Source organism: Sminthopsis crassicaudata, chromosome 3, assembly GCF_048593235.1.
Source record: "Sminthopsis crassicaudata isolate SCR6 chromosome 3, ASM4859323v1, whole genome shotgun sequence".
NCBI lineage: Eukaryota > Metazoa > Chordata > Mammalia > Dasyuromorphia > Dasyuridae > Sminthopsis > Sminthopsis crassicaudata.
Window position 1 is genome coordinate 54,128,431 of NC_133619.1, and position 26,222 is coordinate 54,154,652.

Here is a 26,222-nt window from a genome sequence, read left to right on the forward strand (position 1 = left end):
GTTATTCTAGCTTCTTTTGTGGCCTTTTGACCAAAAGGAAATTTTCAGAATTTGTCAGAAGTTGTAGGTCATCTGGGATACAGCAATTACATATGATCTTTTTTTTTTCCCCTGAGGCTGGGGTTAAGAGACTTGCCCAGGGTCACACAGCTAGGAAGTGTTAAGTGTCTGAGAACTCGGGTCCTCCTGAATTCAGGGCTGGTGCTCTATCCACTGCACCACCTAGCTGCTCCTACATATGATCTTAATATGTATGAGTAGGAGTGACTTCCACAATAGGTAAAAGATGAAATTTAGGGGCTAAAGCTGCCCTCCTAGTATTAGGATGGGCTAAACTGATCTGATCAGCTAAACAGACCTATAGCTAATCTCTTCTTCCTAATCCTGAAGCTCATCTATTAGCTAACATTCCATACCTATTAGTGATATAGTTTCACTCATTCTTTTTTTTTTTAATAGCTTTTTATTTACAAGATATACGAATGGGTAATTTTATAGCACTGACGATTGCCAAACCTTTTATTCCAATTTTTCCACTCCTTTCCTCCACCCCCTTTCCCCAGATGGCAGGTTGACCAATACATGTTACATATGTTAAAGTATAAATTAAATACAATATATGTATAGATGTCCAAACAGTTATTTTGCTGTACAAAAAGAATCGGACTTTGAAATAGTGCACAATTAGGAAGTCAAAAATTCAGACGGACAAAAATAGAGGGATTGGGAATTCCATGTAGTGGTTCATAGTTGTCTCCTAGAGTTCTTTCACTGGGTGTAGCTGGTTCAGTTCATTCCTGCTCTATTGGAACTGATTTGATTCATCTCATTGTTGGAGAGGGCTAGATCCATCAGAATATATCTTCATACAGTATTGTTGTTGTTGTAGTATAATGATCTCCTGGTCCTGCTCATTTCACTCAGCATCAGTTCATGCAAGTGTCTCTAGGCCTTTCTGAAATCATCCTTACATTTCTTACAGAACAATGATATTCCATAACATTCATATACCACAATTTATTCAGCCATTCTCCAATTGATGGGCATCCACATAGTTTCCAGTTTCTAGACACTACAAAAAGAGCTGCCACAAACATTTTTGCACATTTAGGTCCCTTTCCCTTCTTTAGGATCTCTTTGGGATGAAAGCCCAGTAGTAACACTGCTGGATCAAAGGGTAAGCACAGTTTGATAACTTGCTTTACTCATTCTTTAGAAGAGATTACTGAAAGACATATTGTAGACATAGAATAATAATACACAGCATGCCAAAAATTTCAGTGGATTCTTAAGATTTAATAGCTTAGAATTCAACTTACTTCTGGGATGCCCTGTATTAATCCACCCTCATATTTAAAATTTGCAGAATATTTGCATCGTTTACACTCATTCTCTCACTTGATCCTCATCAATCTGTGGGAGAGAACTGCTTTTGTTAATCCTAATTTACAAAGAGGAGATTTAATCTCAGAAGTACTAAATGTTTGGTTTAAAATCACAGCTAGTAGGTATCTGAGTCAAGATTCCAATCTAGTTCTCATTCTGCAAGCTGCCTCTCCCACACCAATGAAAATCAAAATTTCCTTAGAAAAACAAGTAAATATATTTTAAAATTTTTCTTTTAATTTCTGAGTTTTCACCTGGAAGTGGTGAATCTAATATTTGTCACCTTGTTTGATGGGAAAATGGAAGAGTACCTAGACTATAGCCAAGCCATAGAAAGCATTGCATGATGTCTAATGGATCAGGACTCATAATCTTGAATTTTATTTTTTTACATGCTTCCTTCTCTACAGAAATACATTGTTTCCCACTTGGTGTGCAGGGACTGAGCAAAAGTGAATTTGTTTCTATGATATAGAGAGGAAAATGGACTGATGGAGTTTAATAGGACTTCTGGCATCTTTCCATAGGTTTTCACTGGCTATCCCACTATGCATTAGCATTCAGGCTTGGTTTTGTCAGGAAGTTCACTTTTTGCCACAGCTAAGAAGAGAGTTGGTGAAGATACAGCTTCATTGTGGATGGCAGTATTTCATGGCCACTCTCAAAAGTCCCTTATGTATTTTGCTGGTTCTTTGGGTCTGAATCATAACTAGGATGGGGTCAACAGGACATTGTCCCAGGGTGCTTTAGCATCTAGGAGTTTGTTATCTCTTATACCTTCCAATACCATTGCTCTTTGTTATCTACAGTGTGACTACCTCTGACTCTGCCTTACCTTGAATCCCCAGTGCCTAGCACATAGGAGGAACATAATAAATGCTTGCCTTCTCTCTCAGCCTCAAGTAGACCTCAGTTACCAATGCTTCTTCTGCTTAACATTGTATCTATGGCATATCTTAAATAAGTTCTTGCCACATCCCTTATTTTATAGTCATTTCCTTTTCTTGTTCCTTCCCTCTCTACATTTTTTCTTCCTCCTCCTCTTCTTCATCCTTCTGGAATTGGGGGTTGCAGGTCATGGGCTGCCCAAAAGAGTGGCTTTTGTGTGAGTCACCCAGAATCTAGTACTATCACACTATCACCCACAGTGCTTAGTCCTAACCTCCATGGGTCAGTAATCTCCACTCATCAGCTTATATGTGAGTCTTAAACTTTCCTACCCCACAAGTGAACCTCTCCACAAGTAGACTTCTCCTTGCTTCCTCTTGCAATTGCTTAAGATATCCTTGGGTGTCTTCCACCATTGGACCTTGGCTCTCCAAAATCTGAAGTATTTCTCCAATGTTCTCTTCACCTCCTGATCTGCTTTTGTTAGCAGCCATAATTTCTAGTTATAATTCAGTATGAATTGCAGTAATATTGTGGATTTAAAGCTAGAAAAGATCTGAGAAGCAATTGCAATTTTGAAGATGAGGCAACTGAGACACAGATACATCAAGTGAGGTGCATACCTAATGTCTGTGGGATTTTAATCCAGATCTTGGTGACTCAAAATCCAATGCACTCTCTACTATACCATTCTGCCTTTAAAAAAAATGCTTTTTGGTTAATTGATTGGTATAAGGAGAGGAAGTCCCTTAGTCCAGGGACTACTATTCTGAACACAAAACTGGGAATCAATTTCATGCTTAGAACCAACAAAACCAGCATTTTCCCTGGATGTTTCAAAGTTAAATGTTATAATGTGAATTTTAAAAATAGTTCTTATAAGAAATGCTGAGTGAGGGTTCAGGGTCTTGAGGTAATCAACTCTACATTTTATCAGATAACTTCATATCCAAACTTACTGGACCACGAAATCCTGCTGGACCAGAGTCTCCTTTAAAACCCTGTATTTAAAAAAAAATAGACATAGTCAGCCGAATCAATGAATGCTAATGATAACAATTAAAATATTTTGAGAGCAGTGCCCTACTTCCTCAAAAAAGTAATAGAATTCATTAGTTAAGTTTTCTTTGAATGTCATTTACAATTTAAATCCAAATGTTAAATTGTTCCAGGAAACTGGAAACCCCAGTAAGACATCTTACTGAAGTCTATGATGATTGTATCTTGTGCTCAATTTCTCTATTTTTTTTTTTTTTTTTTTATCAAATCTGATTAAATTAAAAGAGGATAAAGTCACAGGATACTGAGAAGAGGATTACCTTAACACCAGTTTCTCCAGTTAATCCAGGGAAACCCTTTTCACCCTTAGCTCCCTAAGGGAAAGAACAGAAGAAAAATTTAAAGGGGAAGTTAGTTCATCATTTTCTCCTATATCCAATATAAACATTTAAAATTGTTGTTTGTTAAAAAAAAAGATTTAAGAATACATTCATGTTAAATTTGCACAGAAAGATGGCTTTAAAATAAGATTGTCATAGTAGATGATTACTCAGCATTTGTTGAATTGATTGTCAGAAATAGGTTTTTTTTTTATGATAAACTTCTTATTGGTTTATGAAATATAGGAAGGGTCTCAAATATCAGTATAGAGAATTCTAATTTAGAAATTCCTTCCAATGCAAATAGTAACCCATTATGATTTAGTAGATTAAATTAAATTCAACAAGCATTATTAAGCATCTATTATTTATCTAACACTGCATTTGGCTCTGAGGAAACAAAAATTAAAATGAGAAAAAGTCCTTGTCCTTATAAAGCAAATGGAGATTTAGAGGTGGAATCTGGGTAAGTTTAGGTCTTCTTGATTCCAACTCCAGACTCTAACCACTATACAACACTATTTCTCTATATTTAAAAAATGACAAAAATATAGCATTTTAAAGTTTACAGAGCAGATTACGCACATTATTTATGTAAATCTTGCAGCAATGCATGCCATAAATAGCATTGTGCCCACTTTATAGGTAAAGCAACAGACTGAGAGTTGAAGTCATTTGCCCACAGTTCCCTAGTTACTAAATGTCCAAAGCAGGAGGTAAACCCCAATCTCCATGATTCTAAGCCCAATACTTATTTTCTACACCACAGCGTACTGTTAATTTAGAATTTCCAAACAAAACAAAACAGGTTGCAATTGAAATAAAGGCTTCCTTTGCCCAGGTAGTATTGAAGCTTTAACCATGAGGAAATAAAGGAAAAAATACTTACTGGAAGTCCAGGGAAACCAGGGGCACCATCTTTCCCAGGTTTTCCCTAAATTTAAAAAAAAGGTGAAAAATCCCACATATTATTTCATAAAGTAGAAATATAACTTTTGACTCTTCTGTTTGTTATTTCTCCTATAGTCAGTAGCTAGAAGTTTAAAAGAAGGCATTCCCCTATCACACTACGGAAAAGTTTTAAATACCAAAATAATTTATTATTTTCTTGTTCTCAAGAAAGGTATGAAGCCAACCAAAAAACAAGCAGGGAAAAAGGGAGAGAAAAGCTAAATTGTTTTCTATTTGCTCCTGAGCTAGGTTTCCTCAATTTAGTTTATTTTTTATTTTTAACTGTTATGAATTCTGAGAACATCAGAAATTTATCTCTGTCTGAACTTTAATCCATCCAATATCACATATAAATGACTTTAAGATAAACTTAGATTATCAATACCATTTCATCTCCAACCTATGAAATGAGTTATTGCCATAAATATATTGCAAATATATACAGCATTATTACTTTTATCATCTTCTACTGTGAAAAGCATTTTATGCTAAAATCTTAAACTTAGCTTCTAATACATATATATATATATATATATATATATATATGCAAACATGTTGGTTTGTATACATACAACAACTAAATGTACATGCATGTATGTGTACATGCTATAAATATACATATGGATACATGTGGAATTCAAATTGTTGCTAACACGTATTCATACATTCCACGAGGGAATGAATGTCTCTTACCCGAGGACCAGGGTCTCCAGGAACACCTTTTTCAGATCCATAAGATTCTCCAGGTAGTCCCTGTTTTGGAGAAATTTCAAAGTTTATATATCCTTGTGTAAAGGTAGAATTTCTCAGTCATTCCAATCAATCAATCAGCACGTATACAGGGAATTTTTAAATGTGTAATTGAGATAATTTGAATTCCCTAATCTGTGTAAGTGGAATGAATCTAATTTGGTTAAGAAAGAAAGCAGGGTGATTGGCTGAGACCAGTCATACCCATATGTACAAAACATGTACCTCGCTACCTTTTTACTTTACATAAGCCCCTTCTTTCCAGGTGCCATGTGGGTCTAACACAAGGGATTATACTGGTTGAGAAGAAGAACATTTAATATCAACTGTTTTTACTTTAATAAATGCCTTTTTAAAAAGCTAACTGAGACCACTGGCTTATTAACTATGAAAAACACATCAATGGGGCTTTATAAGCTTTAAAAACCCACAGCCTATGTCTAGAGATGTGATGTAACTCATTGCCATCTGAGGACTCATACTGTCAGTGCAAGGAGGAATTGGGGAAGAAGTTCAGAGAAGAGACTATATCCATTCACATTGATTTTATTTACTTACTGCCTTTAGAATTAGAGAATCATAAAACTAGGGGATTCTCAGATGGCCAACTTTCTAGTGAAGAACCTCTGTGAATTTTAGTTGATTCTCAGACCACAGATCAAATTGCCACCGTCTGCCCTATTGGTGCAGCCTCTGTCTCTAAGGATACCTTCCATATTTATGTTGTATACAGAGACATGCTCCTATTTCTTCCCCCCCCACCCCCGCCCTGCCTTTGGAATTTAGATTTCGTAAAAGTATAAAAACTGTGGTTTGCCTTTGTCTTGTATGTTCAGGTCTTAATACAATGACCAGCACATTGCAAGCACTAAATAAATGCTTGTTGATTGATTAATTGATTAGTTGGAAGTACAAGCTCTTCACAAACACACCAAAGGGGGAAGAACCATACAAAAGGAGAAAGGAGAGACAATATTGTGTTACTAGTGGTAGGACATTGGACAAATCATTTGACTTCCTGAATTCAATTTTCTTATTTGTAAAATGAGTGGTTTGAATGAGATGTTTTTAGGTTCTTTCACTTCTGCTTCCAGACCAATTTATTGACTGTGTATTCAGCATGTGGATTGCAGATTGATGTATAATTTATGACAGGATATAGGAGAGCAGAATTGATTGTTAAACCAAATATTAGAAATAATCAGAAATCAGTGTCATGTGGAGAGAGAGAAGAGCAAAGGGAAAATGAAAGAGAAGAATGAAAAGGAAGGGAAACATAATGGCTTGTGTTCATGGGCTTTATTAGGAAAGACCCAAGACATACACTGTGATTATGGTTACTACTATATTACCCTTCAAGGTTAAGTGACTTACCCAAATTATCCATGGTCATGAAAAATTATTTATTATTTACATTCATTATGTTATTAGATTATAATGACAAAGGTAAATATAGTTAATATTTTATATAAATCTTACAGTTTTATTATTACAAAGATAAAATTCTAATTTTTTTGATTAATAGGGATCAAATAAAATCATGGGCCAACTTTTTATATTTTATCAAGGATTTAAAGTTCATCACACATTAACATACATTCAAATGTTTTGTTATGTTCCAGAAGTAGTGTTGCTTATTAACAGCCTACCTTTGGTCCTGGGGGTCCTGGCTCACCCACTGATCCTTTGTCTCCTTTATCCCCTTTGTAGTCCTATCACAAAAGTAATTCAAAATGTTTATATACTCATCAGATGAGGTTATAATTAATTTAGATATTTAAAGTTGCAAGGAAACTGGTTTTCTACTTTTCCACATTTTAAGAAAACCCAATATAAGAAAACTTGAAGTGTCAGATGATGACTGTTAATATTATGAGATCTTTATTTTATACAAATGATTCATATCAGATTTCCTTTCAATGATAATTTACTCCAGAACACAAAATCAAATTCAATTTATTTTTTAAAATATTTTAAAAATTATTATATAAATTATTTAAATAAATATTTTTTAAAAATACATTGAAAACAGTTTTTTAGGAGCACCTCTGTCATGTGAAGTTAGGTAACTTTGTGGAAAAAAAAAGTTTCAAATTACTAATAATCAGACAAAATACAAATTAAAACAACATTGACATTGAGGTTCCATATCACATTTATCACTGTGAGAAAATAGGCATATTCATGTACTAATTGCTATAAATTGGTCTAACTACTCTGGAAAGCAACTTGTAATAATACTCCAAAAGTTATTAAATTATTTCATTGCTAGATTGTTATCCCTAAAGAGATCAAAAAAGTGGGAAAAGGCCCTATCTGTACATCTATACTTATAGTAGCTTTTTTTGTGGTGACAAAAACCTGGAAATGCCCATTCATTGGGGAATAGATGAACAGATTATGATACATGAATGTGTTTCAGAGGAAACTTGAATGACTTATATGAACTGATATTAATTAAAGTGAATGAAAGAAGGAGTTATATATAACATCAACATTATAAAAATTAACAATTTTGAAAGATTTAAGAATTTTGTTTACAGAAATGGCTAACCAGAGTCCAAAAGACTGATGGTAAAGAAAGCCACCCATTTTCTGACAGAAAGATAGAATATATATGTAGGATGAGATGCACTTTTTTGGACATGGCCAATGTGGGCATTTCTTTGCTTGGTTATGCATATTTATAATAAACGTTTTCTTTTTCTTTTCTTCAAAGAGAGGGGGAGATAGGAAGAGAAAAAAAATAAAGTAAAGCATTTCATAATTTCATAATTACAGTTTGGCTCATTGTATTATTTTTGTACATGGGATATTTCCTTTCCCACTAAGCCTTTTTCACTGAGCTGCAACAAATAAGGGAAAGTGGAGTGAAAGCACACTTTGAATTTCTACTTAATCCTGCTTCTTTATAAAATTCTGATGGGTTCTACAGTTTATTCAATAAATATGTTCCTAAAATTCTGTGTATAGTTTGGATTTTGTCAATTAAATAATCCAAATATATATAAAGAAATATAGCATTACAGTAGCTCACATTGATTTTAAGGTTTGCAAAGCACTTTATATACATTATCTCATTTGATAATGAGAGTAATGTGATTATCTTATTTCAAAGAAGACTTGAATCCTTTCGGAAAGCATTTTTTCCCTATTTGTTGCACTTCAAAAAATTATTTCATAATTTATTTATTTGGCAAATTTAAATTTGGTTTGGTTTGAGGTATACTCGTACTGAGCACATTTACAAAAAAGATTTTTTTTTCACCTTGATCTTCAAAGCCTGTATTGGATGTGCAATTTGTTTTAATTGTTTAAAAAAAATGAAATAATTGTTCCAAAAATAGATAGTGGAATAAAAAGCTAAATTATGTTTGTGAAGAGCAAAATTTCTGAACTCTATTCTTGTGGCAAACTCTGGCCACTGTCTAAGTAACAATTACAAAAGAGATGCAAAATTAAGATAAGAAAATCTGGAGTCTAAAAGAAGCCTTCCATCCTCTCCTGCAACCTGCCCATAAGGATATTCTAATCATGGTCACCACCTCCCCTCTCACCCCATAAATCTCTTCTGCTTTTCCCCAGTCTTCCATCATTGAATTGTAAGAGGTGATGGAGAGATGAAGGGACAAGGCTAGATTTAAGGGAAATTTGGATTGTGTATCAGTGCTGACTTGTCATTCCTGCCTTTCCCAAGAGGTCTTGATTGTAAAAATAAGAGGTCTTGGGCCTAGCAGAAGGTAAAACTCAAGTACTGTTGGGAATGTTACCGTTAGGTTTTCTGGTCCAGTAAGTGTCACAATAACTGCTCCTGGTGGTCCAGGGGGTCCTGTCAAACCTTTCATACCCTAAAAGACAAACAAATAAACTGGAACAAAATAACTAGATTCCATTTATGAAGAATGTCATTTCCCTATCAGCACTTTCTATGTTAAGATGAACCAAAAGATAACTTGACACATGTGAAGTACAGTCTCTGTAAATACCATTTTTCTAGCAACTGTGGATATTTATATAGCAGTTCTTAAAAGTTCTTTTCCCCATTTATGTAAAAGGCAGCATTTTAAATTACCTGATCTCCTTTTTCTCCGATCCCTTTAATACCCATGTGACCCTGTGGAGAAACATAAAGATTATATTTTCAAAAGTATTTATACATGAAAACATTTACATTTCAGTTATTAAATCTTTTACATTGCATGTTTATATTTGAACCTTGAATTTTAGGCTGATGAAAGATTTCTTTTTCAGATAATACTTGTGAGCTAAAGGATCTTATTTAAAGACAGAAAATTAAGTTCAGATTTATTTGTTTATTTATTTACTTGCTAATTTATTTAAGGATTTATTAATTAAGCTCACATCTGATCCTGGAGACTGTACTATAATGAAAAGAATACTGGAAATAGAGGGAGTCTTTGTTTGTCTTTCATTCTCAAAGATGACCATGACAAGAGGGAGATAATGCCATAATTTGCAAGTGAATTGGATTTAAGGGAGGGAGGGCTGTGCAAGGTCACCTGCCATCTGGGTCCTATGGATAGATATAGATCAGGTCAACTGGTGGTGGCTCCAGATGCAGTGGGAGACCTGGACCTATCTGGTCCCTTAGCCCACCAGTAGTTGGGTTTGTTATTTGGGGAAGATATCTGACATCTTCAATTCTTCCTGCTGTCAGAGAGACTGGGTTTAGATTTCAAAAGTACTTGACCATTCCAATGGCTTTGAAATTTCTAGATGGAACTAGTCATGTCATATTAGGCCAAGGGATCTTAATAACAAATGAACACCTTTTAGAACAGAACTATAAAAAAAGGAACCAATGAATGTGCAAATGGCTCATTCCCTATCTGCCATCACGAACAAAGTGTCACAGGATTTTAGAACCAGAAGAAACTTAGAAGTAATCTAATCCAGTTGTTCACTTTGAGAACAAAGTGTGGGGGTGAAATTAGTCTTGCTCTTATATAATAGTTAGGTAAGAATTTATGCATGTTTTTTTTTAAAGGGTTTGTTTGGCTCCCCAGGATTTCCTGAATCTCTGGGGTCTCTGAAATCTTTTTAAAGGGGCTACAAATGCAAAGTTAATTTTTATTTCTAATAGGCTAAATATTTATAAATTTAACCCACATAAACAAAACTCTTTGGACAGATCCTCAATAATTTTTAATAACATAAAGATAGTGAGAACAAAAGTTTGAGAACCTTTGATCTAGTTGGTCACCCAGAAGAAGAAACTCGGACCTAACAAAAAGAAGTGGTTTGCCCAGTCATACAGATAGTAAATAGCAAATTCAGTATATAAACCCAGGTCCTCTGATTCTAAATTTAGTGAATAATAACTGGAATAATAATAACAGAATAATAACTAGAATGGCACCTAGGGTAAGCAGTTCTAAATACTTTATTAAATCAATTTTCTAATTCATGACATGAAATTAATAGATACTCAACCTGTGAATTCATTTATAGATTGAGAATTCATAATATATTGATCATTCATTAAAGGAACTCCCAGATGAGAAATTTCTCTTTACCAACACAGACTGGCACCTTCTCTATAATTTATAGTCTGCTCCAATCACTGAGGCTTAAGTACGTCAACCAGGATCATACAATCAGTATCTGTCAAAGGTGAGACCTGATTTTTCTGACTTGGAGGCAAACTTTCTTTTCACTATACCAGTGACATCAAATCCAGGAAACTTTTAAGACTCTACATTGCTTAGAAAGTGTAGATTTTCAGTAATAGTGGAAGTTCTTCTCTAGGACATTTAAATTTACTAGGTGTTCAAAATCCCCTTCCACAGGGAGCTCTGATGTAAATTATAGCACCTGTAAACTTCGATATACCTTTGGTCCTGGAGGTCCCATCTCTCCTGGAAAACCCTGGAAGATACCAAAAATTAAAATTTATAGAAATTCATGGAAGAAGATTCTGTTAACTTCACTTTCACTGTTAATAACACTTAGGCAAATTTCTCCACTAAGAAATATTTTATCAATGGAAGAATAACTAATTCAGACAAACACAAACTACCTTCATTGATAAGTTCCCCAAATGACTGTTTGTTATCTAGGGGAGGGGGTGGAGGGAAGGAGAGGAAAATTCGGAAGTAAGTACCAGGGATAATGTTGTAAAAAATTACCCATGCATATGTACTGTCAAAAAAATATAATTATAAAATTAATTAAAATAAAATAAAATAACAAAAAAAGATAAATTCTCCAAATAATATACTTTGGCATCTTTAATATGGTATTTTAGTAAATATATCTACATCCATACATCCACCTGTCTATCTACTTGATGAGGGCTTCATACTCACTAAAAATCCTGGGGGTCCTTGTGGTCCAGGTGGTCCAGGAAATCCTGGGGGGCCAGGCAAACCCTTTAAAACATGCATAAGAATAAATTCTTATCTAATTATTTTATAAGAGCAACATTAATTTCACAAGTCTAGTTTACTTCAATATTTTAAAGAAATCAGAAGAATAAATCATGTCTAATCAGTGATTACATCCAAAGAATAGAGGGTCTTTAACCATATGGAATAGTCATCAGCAATCAGGAATGTCTACAGACATAGAGGCAGAAGTTCCATTATATTGTTTTATAATAGAGCCTATATAGTGTCACTTTTTCCCTGTTTATAGGTTTTAGGGTATCGTATTCCTTTCCTTCATCCTCTCTGGCCTTGTTGCTTCTCATGATTCATCTCTTGAATCTGTCAACACAGGACAGCAAGAATTTCCACAAATATTGTTTGTAAAATCTCATCGATTTAACTGATTTAAATCGATTTAAAATTCCTAATCACCAATTCAAGACCTTTCCCTATATGGCACGGTCCTTCAATTGGAGTTTGGTCCATAGGCTTTGCTCAAAACTGCTAAACAGGGTCATGACACAAAGAAAGTGGCAAAATTGATTTTCTTAAAATGAAAGTCTGACTATAGAATTCCTCTGCTCAAAAAGCACCAATGACTATTTGGCAAACTTTGGCATTTAAAGTCCTTTATGATCTGGCTCCGTTGTGATCTGATATGACACCAGTCTTCCTGATGTTCTCTGTGTTCCAGTCAAACTGACTTGCTTTTCTCTGTGGGTGACATTTTATCTCCTCTGTTTTCCTTCTTCGCTTTTACCCTGGAGAATCCCTAGCTTTATTGAATGCACATTTGCCTCAGGAGGACTTTCTAGATCTCCCCAGTTTTTAATACTGTCTCCCTAAATCACCTTGTATTTATTCTAAGTATATATATTTAAATATATTTATTTGTGAACATTAGGCTTTCTCCAGTAGAATGTAAACTTCTTGAGGTCAAGAACTGCTTTATTTTTGTTTTTGTGTCCCCATTGTTTGGCAAATGTGTGTCCTACAACAAGCTTTCAACAAATGTGTGTTTAATTGCATTGGTGAATCAAATAGTGCCCCATTATGAAAGTTTTTAAATGATTGTTAAGGAGAAAGATGTCTTTGGATTGTCTATGTGGGATAGATAAGTGAATCTGGATGAATAATGAATTAATGCAGAATGAATAAACTTTTTAATAAAATGAAAAAAAATTATTATATTAGCATTGCAGAAGGCAACAAAAATGACAATATGTTTTCTATCTGAGGTTCTGTACCTGACGTCCTGGGAATCCTGGTAACCCAGGATCACCTCTTCCACCATTTTTTACGCCTTCTTCGCGAGCTGGAGCTCCCTTGAAAATGAGAAAAATCCATTAACTCCATCAAATATTTTAAAAAGTCTCATTAATGTTTATTTAGTCATCTGTTTCAAGACTAAAAATATTTCATGGTAGAGATAAATAATAGTAGCAATTATGACTGTTAACACGGATCCTGCTACATATAATTACTTATTGTGTAACCAACACCCTTAACCTCTCTGACTCATTTTCCTTGTCTTAAAAATGGGGATAATAATAGCACTTTAGCCTACAGCATTGCTATGCCAAATGTGAAAATATATAGATACACTTAGACACACACATATATGTATAGATAAATATAATATCATTTTGAACAAGTGCTATTTTAATTTTAGCTATAATTATCATCACCACCATCATCAATAACATCATCATTGTCTCCAAAGTGTCAGTGTAGTTTTGAGCTTTACTGGCTTAAAATTACACTAAAACTTTTGAGACACACTATATCATGCCTTACAGTTTAACAAAGTACTCTGCCCACAACCACAAAATGAAGTAAATAGTGCAAGTGTTATTATCACATTAAAATATACCCAAAGCTGTTATACATTGCTGGTTTTCTTTAGAGATAGCAATATCTTGAACCTATCTGGTGTTTAATTTTTGAGTTGCTTTCTCTTCCCTCTGGTTATTTGATTTTGCTGATGGGGAAAATGAACAGAGAGCTTAAATGAGTTTGTAAGAATTCAAATTCAATGACAGAGCTCCATCTAGATTTTAAGGGGTCACAGGATTGAAAAGGGCTAACGACAGAGGAAAAACTCTGAGTCAGGGAATTAAGGTTAGGGTTAATAAGGTGTTTATGCAGGAGAAGCTGGATTTGACCTATGAAGAAGCAGGAACAGATCAAATAGGAAGCTGACTTGGTTGCTCAATCTCCTGGTTGTATGGGGATTTCCGTGTAACTGTTATCCAAAAGACTGAGAAGGGGTCTGAGGAAATGGTTGTCACCCAGATAATTTGTAGTTGAAGAAATCCAAAACAAAATGAGGAAGCTAAGCCACAAGGAACATTTGACTGCCCAACTCAACTTGTTCCTCCAACATTTTAAATCTTTTTATTATATTATTTTTCTTTGCCTTACCTTTGACTGAAACCAGTATGCTTGAATGTCACAGATAGGGCCTAACATGGTCCTTTATGTCGCAACCATGTCTGCTACATGTACTTTGGGTTCCTGACTATCAGCTGATTGTTCTTTCTATTAGATTATGCTTCCTCTATAATGATAGAAAATTAATCTGTTACAGTATATCTATAGAAAGGGCTAGAGAAAGAAATGATGAAATAATCTCTTTTATTCACAAGGAAGAAAAAATCCAAATTATGTTGGATATTTTAATGGTATTTGTATTCATGAACTCTTACTTATACTTAAATAAATTTCTCCATTTGATACAACTATTTCTTTGTAATATTTTTAATTTAGATACTTTTTGATCATTGAGTAATTAATAATAACCATAAATAACTTACTTTTTCTCCTTTTAATCCATTGGTGCCCTAGAAAAATAATATTAAGTTAATGAAATAGAATGCAAATAAAAACTTTTCCCCACTCTTATGGAAAATGTAGGGAATGCCACATCAATGAAATCTGGTGATTTATTTCAAAGTTTGAATATTTGATGATTCTAGTATTAAAGGAACTAAACCTTTATTTAATCACAGTTAATAAGGCAATATGTTGGTGTGAGAAGGAACTCTAAGTATCTCACACAAAGTGTTACCTAAGAAAAGGGACTCCTAATGTTCAACATATTTTTCTGAGCCCTTGTTCTAGTAGAACTTATTTTCCCCCAAAGCAATGTCTCTGAAGCACCAAGCCCTGTTAAGTGTGAGAAAGCAGCTAAAAAAGTTGAGTTGACATTAGAGTAATGACATCATTGTGGGGTTTTTAAAAGTATTACTTTTAGTTAGCATGATTCTTTGTTTTGTTGAGACATAAATTTAATTTAGTTTAAGTACTAGGATAAAACTGATCACAGCTTTTCTTGTGATTTTCCCAAAGCCTAAAGTATACTACATAGTTACATAGTTTGAGGCTATAGATAAACATGGGACAGGTAAATCTCTGTGATTAGATCAGATATTTTGATTCTCCTGTTGACTGTATAGGGGTTCTACCCAACCAAACATATTTTCCTACCTCCATTTTTCTTGTCCATAAAAGAAACACCTCATCTCAATTTCCTCTATTCAGATATACTGAAAGAGGGAAGCACAGCCACACAATGCTTCTTTCCCTCACCCTTCCCAATTGACATTCTACAGCAGAACTTTCTCAGTAAAACAAAGTTGCTAAATTCTTATTTTGCTCCAGTTATATATGTCAAAAACAAAGATTCTATAACCTGGAATTTAAAAAAAGGCAAGTGGGAAATTAGGTTGCCATTCCTTTGAAAAGCTCAGTAGTTTTCAGTGGATTTACAGCAACTTTACTATGAGTCTGAGAGAGAGAACCAGGTTGAATTGAGTTTCATACCATATAAAGAAGGATGGAAAAAATTGGGAGTGTTAGATTATAGGAATCTCAGGAAGACATAATACTTATATTTAAGTAACTGAAAGTCAAGTGGAAAAAGGATTAGATTTGATCTGCTTAATCCTGCAGAGCAGGACAAGGAAGCAATGAGCAGACACGACAAAAGGACAAATTTAATCTTAATGTTAGAAATAACTTCCTAAAGAGTAATAGATTGCCTTAGGAGGCGATAGCCTTTCCCTTGATGGTTTTCAAGTAGAGACTGAATCGCAGTGTTTCTGGTGTGATATAATGTAGATACTTTTTCAAGCACTGGGTGAGATTGAGGAACCTTCCAATGCTGAAATTCTGGGATTCTACTATCCACTAAGTCTAGGACAGTGGGATACTGACTTGCAATCTCAGCTGTAAGGCAATCGTCCCTTATTCCTCAAATCCACCCAGCCCCCACACTGCTTCATTGATCACTATTAACTTAGAACCTTCTATGCTGTCAAATCAAGTTGCCAATGTGTAGCCCTGAAAGTTGTCCTAAGACATCACACTACAAGCTTTGCAATTAAATTTTAACAATTGTTAGTTACATTGGCCCAGCAGTGCACCTGCCAGGTGAACAGCTAAGGTTCTCTCTTCTTTTTCTCTGTCACTGTGATGCTTTCCTGGTGGAGAACAGAAATACCTTCCCGAGTGTTCCCTTTCAGCATATGAAGAATTAGATGGATTCTTTCCCTTACTTCATTTCCATGGTAGGATTGGCAAAATAGAACTTACTGGTAACCCTGGAAGACCTGGTGTCCCTGGAGGTCCTGGAAATCCTTGGTCACCCTGAAAGGCATACAGAGTTGGTGATTCTTCTTAATTGTTGTCCATCCTCACTTAAACAGCTTATTCAGGCATTTCCTTTGTCTCTTCCCCTTCCCTTTCAGTAAGGCAATGACAACCCTAGATAAAGCACTTGAGGAGTCCTTATAGCTATTTGTGGGTCAGGAAACTGAGAGCCAAAAATCCATTATATCAATTGAAAATGTGATTAGAATCAACTTGTTTTCAAATTGTTCATGGACTCAAAAGCTTAATTGTGCCAAGAAATTTCAAATTGCTGATTACTTGAAACTTGAATAATTAGGTCATTCCCCTCCATCTGAGGCCATGCTCTGGGGAAAAGGGATGCAGAGCTGTGAGATTGGTTTAACTTGGTAAGCAGAATCATTCTTCATCCTGAGTGCAGCTGTGCTCCCACAGCTGTGTGATTAATAACATTTCACAGCTGCAGGTGGAACTGACCACTTGGGCAGCTGGTTCTTTATCTTCCTGAGGACGAATCTGACTAGCCACTCCATATGATGACATGAGAGAATTGGAGAATAGAGGAAAACCAAATAGAGGAAGTTGTCTGGTTCCAAATCTCATGCATGCTCAGTTCAGGCATTCAAACACATTTATTTAACTAAAATGTTTCAAGGAAAACCCGTATACTCCATTGCTATTTTATTATTTTTCTTCTTTTTTTTTCTTACCTTAGTGCCGTTGCATCCTGGCAAACCAGGAGGTCCATAAGGACCAGTATTCCCAGGACTTCCCTGAAAAAGGGAGTGGGGGGGAAGAGAGAGAGGGAAGAGAAAGAAAGAGGAGACAGATAGATACACACACAGACAGACAGAGAAAAAGAGAGACAGACAGACAGAGAGACAGGGAAGGAGGGAGGGATGGAGAGGGAGAGGAAGGGGGAAGGAGAGGGAAATAAAGAAAGGAAGAGGGAGAAAGAGAAGGAAAGAGAGTAAGAAAGAGAAGGAAAGGGAGAAAGAGAAGAAAAAAGGAAGAGAAGAGAGAAAAGGAGGGGAAGAGGGAGAGGGAGAGAACAAAATTGAAAGATATAATTTGCTGGGTACTGATAACCTATAAAAGCTGCTGTAAGAGTTAGGATAAGTGACTAGCCTTAATACTTAGCTGATCCATAATTTTGCTCATAAACTATTGCCCAAAGTGATTGCCTCCCCTTCCTCCTTACAGATGATACGTTTCTATAAATAGTCCCTTTGGACTAGCCTAAGGAGAAGACTTTCCAACCCTGGTCATGGTAATTTGAAGATATTTATTCCATTCTCAGGACTATACCCAGAACTTTTTCAGCTAGAAAGGATTTGTCAGACCTTGTTCTTTGCTAGCCCAGCATCAACAACCCAGAGTCACCTCTATCCCATAATAATCACTGTGGGCATTGAATTTGGAATAAGGGAATCCAGGTTCAAATGCAACACTTCCACTTACTACCTATGTAAGCCTGGGAAAGGCATTAAGCAAGAAGTTGTACTAGACAGTCTCTAATTTCTCTTCCAGCTCTAAATCTATGAGATGATGATCTGAATAGGACTTTAGTGGAAACTCTGTGCTACATGGTCTCGAAGAAGACTAGAAGCAAATTGAATAATTAAAAAACAAAGGATTTTTATCTTTTTGCTCTATTTACTTTTGAAGATGATGTTGGTCTATCATAGGATGAGGTTTGGGCTGTGAATTGATTATCTAAAGAACCATTCCAAATTTAGTGAAACACTTTTATAACATAGGTGTAAGTGAAGGAACAACTAGCACCTACCTGCATCATAGAGCAGATTTATCAGGTTTTACCTCTGTGTAGCTTGTTACATCTCAGGAGTAATGATGTCATTATGACTAACATTTATAGTGCCTCCAGTTTTATAAAGCACTTTATATATTATATCATTATCTCCTCAGAGCAACCTTGTGAGGTAGTGGGTATCATTATTCTTATTGTATAGAAAAAGAAACTGATGGTGGAAAAAGTTTAGTCAACAGCTGAGGATCACATAAGATTTGAATTTTAATGATTTGTATAGAAAGGCAGCTTGGTGACATAGTGAACAGAATGTTGGATTTGGAGTCAATTCTATTCACTATGTCACCAACCCGTCTTTATATACAAATCACTGCAATATAACTGGATTCTAGAGTAGATTTTATTTTTATTATGGTATTTGTAATAGATCAGTGGTGTCAAATTCAAATAGAAGCCCCTGCAGAATGCATATTGACATGGAAAACCACAAATTTTTTAAAAAATCTATTTATCCATCTGTCTATTTTGTAAAATATTTCTTGATTACATGTGAATCTGGTTGCCCATTTTACAACCCACTTATGGCAGACTCAATGAGTCTGGCTCTTCTGATATGTTATATAGAATTTAATTCTGATATGTTATATAGAATTTAATTTTTAATTACTCTTTAGAGAAACTTAAGAGAGGCAGTGTGGTCTGGTGGAAAGAGCATTGGATGTTGCATCAGAAGACAGTTCAGCTCTGCCTCTTACTACTTGTGTTATCTTGAATAAGTAACTTCTTTTTCTGTTTCATCATCTGTAAAATGAGGAGGTTGAATTAATAATAGCCAAAACAGAGAGCTTTAAATGGACTGGGGAGATGCTCTCATTTGCAGATTTTATGCAAGACCAACCAAATAGATATTCTATGATTAGCCTTCAACAATGCGATGCCATAGCTATTACAGGTATTGGTATTCTCAGGTTCTCAGGAAGGTCATATATACCTTAGCCATAATCACACAGCTAGGAGGACACTGTCTTGTAGATGGGATTCAGATACTGGGCTTTCTTGACTCCACTACCCCATTCTGCTTCCTTAGATGATTCTAAATTCTATTCCAGTTTTAAAACTATGATCCCCTGGCTTGTGACTATAAACTACAAACATGCATTTCCTCATTACTTACTGGAAGTCCTGGAGGACCTGGAAAACCTGGTAATCCTGTCATTCCCTATTGATATATAAAAAAGGGAGAAATACTGTTTAAATGTTCAAAATATAGCATAAAGAACATTAACATGGATAAATGATAATACTGACCCTTGTGCCTTTGGAACCAATAAAGCCTGGAAGTCCCGGAGAGCCCTAGATCCATATTAAATAGTGAGAGAAAGAAAAAATACATAGTAAAATAACATGTAAATTACCCAAAGTTAACACTGACGTACATTATAGACCACCCCCCCCACATTCCCCTAGACTCCAACCCTGTTTCATCTCATCTTTAACACTGTCTTACTTGTAATCATTTTTCTCACAAAACACTGTAGTTAGAATACTAACTTGTAAAGGAAAAATAAAGCTCTATCTAAAGGACTATTCAGCTGTCAGCTGCTAAAGTATAAGAAGATTCAATGTAAAGATGAATGTGGCAGATGGCAATAGCAGCCAACGTTACATATCTGGCTAATTAACAAAATATGCCACAAAGGTGGAGAACTATATAAATCAGGTGAATTTGTGTTGTTCTTATTGTGAAAAATTAAGGATCAGCTTTAGAGGGCAGCTGCTTTGGGGATGGGGGATAGAGAGTGTCTGTCTTCTTGACAATATAAAAACAGAAAGTTTCAGTGATTCTTAGTATTTTTCATCATGTAAGAAAGAAAAAATTGTCAACACAATCTTCTTAGATTAAATTAGCTGGCCAGGCCAAAGTCTGCCTTTTCTTACTTATATGGAACTCAGGAGTTCAATACTGCTCTCAAATCCTACATGCTATTCCTTCTCCACCCTCCTCCCCCTTTCTTCTCCCCTCCCCAAAAAAATCCTATTTGGGTTATTCTGCAGGGGAGATATGTGATCCTCATGTTTTATCTTCCCATTAAACATTTTCTCATTCTTCCAAGTACTTTTAAAGTGGGACAAAACACTCATGACTTTGGAAATCTTTTCTCATCGGGTTTAATTCATCTGGTATTGTTTGTATTTGAGTCAATGTCTCCTACATCCCATTCTTGGTGATCTGCTATAAAGAGTAATTTTCATGAACACTGCATGGTACACATTTTTCCTGGACCCAGTGATAGATCTGGTGTGTCTAAAATAGTACATACCCCCACATCAACACTGTGTGCTCAGAAATAGTATTTTAGTTAATGTTGACATATCTGAGGGGAACACTGAAAAACAAATCAGCAGAGCAATGAGCCCTGATCGTATGGGAAAAGAAGCAGTTGCAGTGAAGAAAACTGTCCTATTCAACCACCTGTGGAATGGCTTCCCCATGGTGTAGGAAGGCAGGCTCAGACCAAGCCTAGCCTTCTATACCCCCTGAAAGTGTTTGAAATGAAAAGAGAAAGAGACGAAAGGATAGAGGTAGGGAGAGAGCCAAAAATGCCAACAAGGATAGATAAGGTTGGATTTGAAGAAAACAATCTATATTATAGGTGGAGACAGCCCTACATTGGAGTACTGTTCCTCATTTTCTTTCTGGTAGAAATAGGAATGGGGATATGGGGAAGGAATTCAGAGGATGCCTAAATTATTACTACTATGGAGACAGGATAAGATAAATGGGAACAATCTTTTTTTTAATGTTACAGAACATTCCAGCCTTTAAAAGACTCACTCAGCAGATGATCCATTTTTCTCTCTGTTCACCTAGGTTATAACGAGTGCTGTAGGGTTCTCATGATTAAAGAGATTAATCATTGCAGACTTCAGTCTGACTAACTCCCATAGTAAGAAAGGCAGTATATATACAACTATGCTTTAATCTACATGTATTTCTGATAGAAATTCATTGCTTGTTTATAAAGTGGCCTTGTGTTCATTAAAACAAAGGTTAGGATTACAGAGTAAGATTATTGTAATATTTAAGTTTTAGATCTGTGGCAGAATCTAAATGTGGAGGATGTATCTGAATTTAACAATAGTGCTGGGATATAGTCCTGCTACATTTTACAATCATGACAAAGGGCTATTTTATTGAGTTAGTACTGAAATCTTCAAAGGACTCAAAACCTATTGTAATAGCATTTACCAGCTGGTAACTATGATAATAAGATTAGAAAGTCCTTGCCATAAAGAATAATTTTTCCCTAAAAAGGCAATGAAACTATCCTTGAGATTTAATTGGTCCAGGAGATCCAGCTTGACTCATTGACATCTTGGTTATCCTACTCACAACAGACTGTATTCTACAGCCTCAACAGCCTTCCCACTGCTCTGACTTTTTACTGGTTGTACCCTTTTGGCAAATGCAGGAGGAATTTTGGGGAGGGCTATGTCCAATTGAACCAAATTCTTTCTTTGCTTAATATCCTTTCCATGTTAATGTTGAGTAAACTTCATTTCCTTAAATCTTGGAGTCATTAGTGTGTTGTTGATGGGGCTGTGAATTGGTTCAGCCACTCTGGAAGGAAATTTGCAACTATGTCTACAGTCAACAAATTGTATGGCTTATACCACTAGTAGGTCTATGTCCCCAGAAAAAAAGGAAAATACCCATATGTACAAAAATATTTATAGAAGCTCTTTTTGTTTGTAGCAATGAGTTGTACATCAGTTGGAGAATGACAACTGATTAGGATTAATGATTATGATGATCAATCTGGTTTAAAAAATAGGAAAAGTCTAGTATAAAATTTAAGTATTGTAAAGAATGCAGGACCAGGAGAACAATTTTTTTGGACCAACAACATTGTACAGACAAGCAACTTTAAAAGACTTAAGAACTCTGATCAACACAATGGCCAACCCCAACTTCATAAGAATGAGATGCAGATTTTTAGACATGAAAATGATGTGGATTTGTTATGTTTGACTATTCTTATTTTTTATACAAAGATTGTATGTTCCATTTTTAAAAATTTGTGATTAAGTGACAGATGGAGGCTAGCAATTGTGCTGATTCTACCAAAAAATAAAGATAAATAAAAAAGGGTCATGAAAGCATTATTAAAATTCACAGAAGGGAATAAAAAGAAGTTCAGAAGGAAATACAGGCAATTGACATCTTTGATGTTAACATTTTGTATTTATCATATGGTTAATTTTTAATTTTTTTTTATTTTTACCAAAATTTTATGCATAGGTAATTTTCCAGCATTGGCAATTGCAAAACCTTTTGTTTCAACTTTTCCCCTCCTTCCCTCCATCCCCTCCCCCAGGTGGCAGGTTGACCAATACATGTTACATATGTTAAAGTATAAATTAAATACAATATATGTATACATGTCCAAACAGCTATTTTGCTATACAAAAAGAATCAGACTTTGAAATAGTGTACAATTAGCCTGTGAAGGAAATCCAAAATGCAGGCGGACAAAATTAGAGGGATTGGGAATTCTATGTAGCGGTTCACAATCATCTCCCAGAGTTCTTTCGCTGAGTGTAGCTGGTTCAGTTCATTCCTGCTCTATTGGAACTGATTTGGTTCATCTCATTGTTGGAGAGGGCCACATCCATCAGAATTGATCTTCATATAGTATTGTTGTTAAAGTATATATACATATATATATATATGTATATATACTTTAAAATATAAACTGAAAATAGAATTTTATGGTTTCACATGTATTCCTTTTTTTCTTTTCTATTTTATATATGGAAATTCAACTCACTCTACTCCTTTTCATTGTTCACTAAATTCAGAACAAAAATGTTTAAGAATGTTATATGGTATTTTTACCATGTTTAATATATGATGGATTACTTGCCATCTAGGGAAGGGGGGGAGAAAGGCGGGGGGAATTGGAACACAAGGTTTTGCAAGAGTTAATGTTGAAGAATTATCTATGCATATGTTTTGAAAAATAAAAAGCTTTAATAATAAAAAAAGAAAGCTCAGAGAACAGAAAACTTAGCCCAAGATCTTATGAAGCTTGATTATTCTGAGTATATTTTAGGATGAAACTGTAAGAAAACCAATAAATAGACAAGATGGAAAAGAAAAAAAATGTTATATGGTCTGCGAATGTTTCATTTCATTTCATTCTCATCTGAAGCTGGAAGCACAGGGACTAGTTTGAGTCAGGTCTGCTCCATAACACTATTTATAGGTTTTCTTTTTATCCAGTCAGAATGAATATGAGCCATTTGGCTGATTTCTTCATTATACTCCCATCTATTTTTGGATCAAGGTCTTAGATGTTGTGTCTCAGACAAGCCTATAAACCATGCTTTATCAATAATCTGTGTCTGGTAGTTTTGCTAAAATAAGATTTTCCCCAACCTTCTTCTTGCAGATTATCAATACCATATAGCAAGTATAGACTCATAATCAAATAATAAGAAATAAAAACAAAGGATGTAAAAACTGATAATTGGTCCTAGGCTCAGTAGATAATCCTAGCAGACAAAGAACTGTCAAATTTGACAATTAAGGCATATTGAATGCCAATGGTGGTCATACTAGAGTTGCCAAAGCGAAGAGAAGCATTTCAAGGGCAAGTTGGCTTCGGTAGAATTCATCCAGCTGTGACAAGAAAATACTTACATGAAGCTATGTTGTTCCATCCACCTCCCACTACCTGTCGAGTTGGTGGGTTCCTATAACAGCTGAGCCTGTATACCATCAGAGAGCATAAGATATGCAAACTTGGAAGTTGATTTACCTTGGGTCCCTGAGGTCCAGGTATACCTTCTGGACCAGGCAGTCCTTTCTGGCCAGGAGTACCAGGACAACCAGGAAAACCTTTCTCACCCTGTACAAAACACAGCAGCAACACAAGTCATGTTGGAATTACCAAGCAGCCATCATCAATGGTGAATTTTTAAGTATGTGTGCATGTGTGTGTGTGTTTGCCTGTAGAGACAGAGTGGACATAGCTACCAGTAGCCAAAAGCAGATAATGAAATTGTAGCTATCATAAGATTTGTCTTTCATAAAGATTTGTAGAGACAACATGGTATAGTGAGAGTAGACTGGCACAGCTGAAAAAGTGTTGGATTCAGAATGGAATTCATGACTTAGTTACTTATTACCTGTCTGACCTATACCATATTATTTAATCATTTTGAGTTTCAATTTATTATTTGTAAAATAAGCTGGATGGGGTAAGGAGGGGATGAAATCAGGGCCTAGATGGTCCAAAAGTCTCTTCCAGATGTGAATCTTTGGTCTGTGAGTGTTGACCTTGGAATCAGAAGGGCTGGGTTATATTCTAGTTCTGACCCTTACCAGCTAGCTGACTTCTGATGAATTATCTTACCTTGAAACCTAAGGGCTTTTTAAAATCTGTAAAATGGGGATATCTCTCATGGTCTAACTGTCTGAAAGGGCTGTTGGAGGAAAAGTGCCTTGTGAAATTGAAAGCACTCAATGCCCATGTTTAGGGTCTCCTACCAATGCTCCAATATCTAACAAAGATACTCAAAGGTATCTTTAAAAGCCTTCTATTTATCAAAGTTCAAAGCTAAGTAGTGTAGACACTAAGCAATGAGGAAGTGTAAAGGGGATAAAGGAATCAAAGTGGGAAAAATAACTCCAACAGAAAACAAGAATATGTCTTAAGGAGAATCTAGGGAAAGGACAAAGAATGTAACATTCCGATTATGGGCTTTACTATCTCTTGTTCTGTCAGAGAACTATTATGTGTAACCTGTTATTTGATTAGGAGATAAATCAGTAGCAGAAAAAAAATAGACTGACAGATATAATAGTCTGAGTTAAATAATATTCATCATTGATAGTAAGGAGAGTCAATGAGATTAATAGATGCATAAATGGAACCATATAGAACTGAGTGGATAAAATACCAGGAAGAATTGGGGTCAAGTCCTGTCTCTGATACAAAAGAATGAAAATAATTCAGCTTTTTGGGGAAAAAATCTGAATTTTTAATTTTCAAAAGTATAAAATTCTAGGTTATCTGTGATCTGTCATCAAATGTATCTTTCTAGCCTTAATTCCTACTGTGTTACTTTTTTTTTTTTTTTGGTACAAGTTTAACTGGATCATTCATTCCATTCTTACTCCCAGTTTCCTACCTCCATCTCTTAGCTTACAGAAAAGTCAGAATGCTAAAATGATTTTAAAGAAATGAAATTTTATTATTTTTAGGTACAAATGGACTAGTACTAGCATAATGAAACAGGAATAATAGAGGTCTAAGTGACCTGTTGAAATGAGTGTGTGTATATATGTATATTTATTTATTTATACATTTAAAAATACACACACCTATATATACATAAATAAGTGTATGTATAATGTTGAGATAAGTATATATACATATGTATATATGTGTGTATATATATAAAACCAGGTGTTACTATATTATTTGTGGGTAATTAGTGCTTCTGAAATACTTGAAAAAAAAGTGTTCTCTTTAATTATTTGAAAGAATCCTTCTTCAAGGCTTTACATAAAATTATCGGTACCTTCCATGAGTACCCTCCACTAAAACCTGTCCTGGCTTCCTGTGTCAGCACTGAGTTTACTCTGGCTTCTGAAAGGCTGAGCCAACATACTGCAAACTTTTACAAGCCCTGACACGAAGGGCTCTGCAACTCTGACTTTCACTCAGTCAATCAACAAACATTTATTAAGTACTTATTATGTGCCAAGCATTGCCTTTCATAGAAGGATTCACCAAATCCAATTTGGGGAGCTTCAGCCCTAAAATACTCATACAGCCCGATGGCATAGAAGGGTGTCAGTCTCTCTTGGTACATCCATATTTGGAGAAATGCTAAATCTTAGGAACTAGCGATGCATCTCCAGGGAAAAGATTAGACAAATTTATGCTGGGACATAGTCTGGGGGCTGGAAGTCTCTTTCGAGATTATCTAGTTCACATCCTCGCAGAATTGGCTCTTTATTTGAATCTCACAGAAACGACTGTGGTTCTGATGCTCTTGTTT

At 35.2% G+C, this 26,222-nt stretch overlaps 1 protein-coding gene across 2 annotated transcripts in view; it reads right to left on the reverse strand.

The window, feature by feature from the left end:
- Positions 1–26,222, reverse strand: part of COL4A3 (collagen type IV alpha 3 chain) — a 147,998-nt gene that overhangs the window by 63,189 nt on the left and 58,587 nt on the right. For both annotated transcript variants that reach the window (XM_074298568.1, XM_074298569.1), the window contains exons 3-18: positions 23,972–24,061; positions 19,455–19,499; positions 19,321–19,365; positions 17,086–17,148; positions 16,340–16,393; positions 14,560–14,586; positions 12,991–13,068; positions 11,684–11,746; positions 11,208–11,243; positions 9,427–9,468; positions 9,125–9,202; positions 7,004–7,066; positions 5,298–5,357; positions 4,543–4,587; positions 3,594–3,647; positions 3,234–3,275 (exon numbers count right to left, since the gene is read on the reverse strand). In XM_074298568.1, coding sequence (XP_074154669.1) covers positions 3,234–3,275; positions 3,594–3,647; positions 4,543–4,587; positions 5,298–5,357; positions 7,004–7,066; positions 9,125–9,202; positions 9,427–9,468; positions 11,208–11,243; positions 11,684–11,746; positions 12,991–13,068; positions 14,560–14,586; positions 16,340–16,393; positions 17,086–17,148; positions 19,321–19,365; positions 19,455–19,499; positions 23,972–24,061 — 885 coding nt within the window. The remainder of the gene's footprint in view (positions 1–3,233; positions 3,276–3,593; positions 3,648–4,542; positions 4,588–5,297; positions 5,358–7,003; positions 7,067–9,124; positions 9,203–9,426; positions 9,469–11,207; positions 11,244–11,683; positions 11,747–12,990; positions 13,069–14,559; positions 14,587–16,339; positions 16,394–17,085; positions 17,149–19,320; positions 19,366–19,454; positions 19,500–23,971; positions 24,062–26,222) is intronic.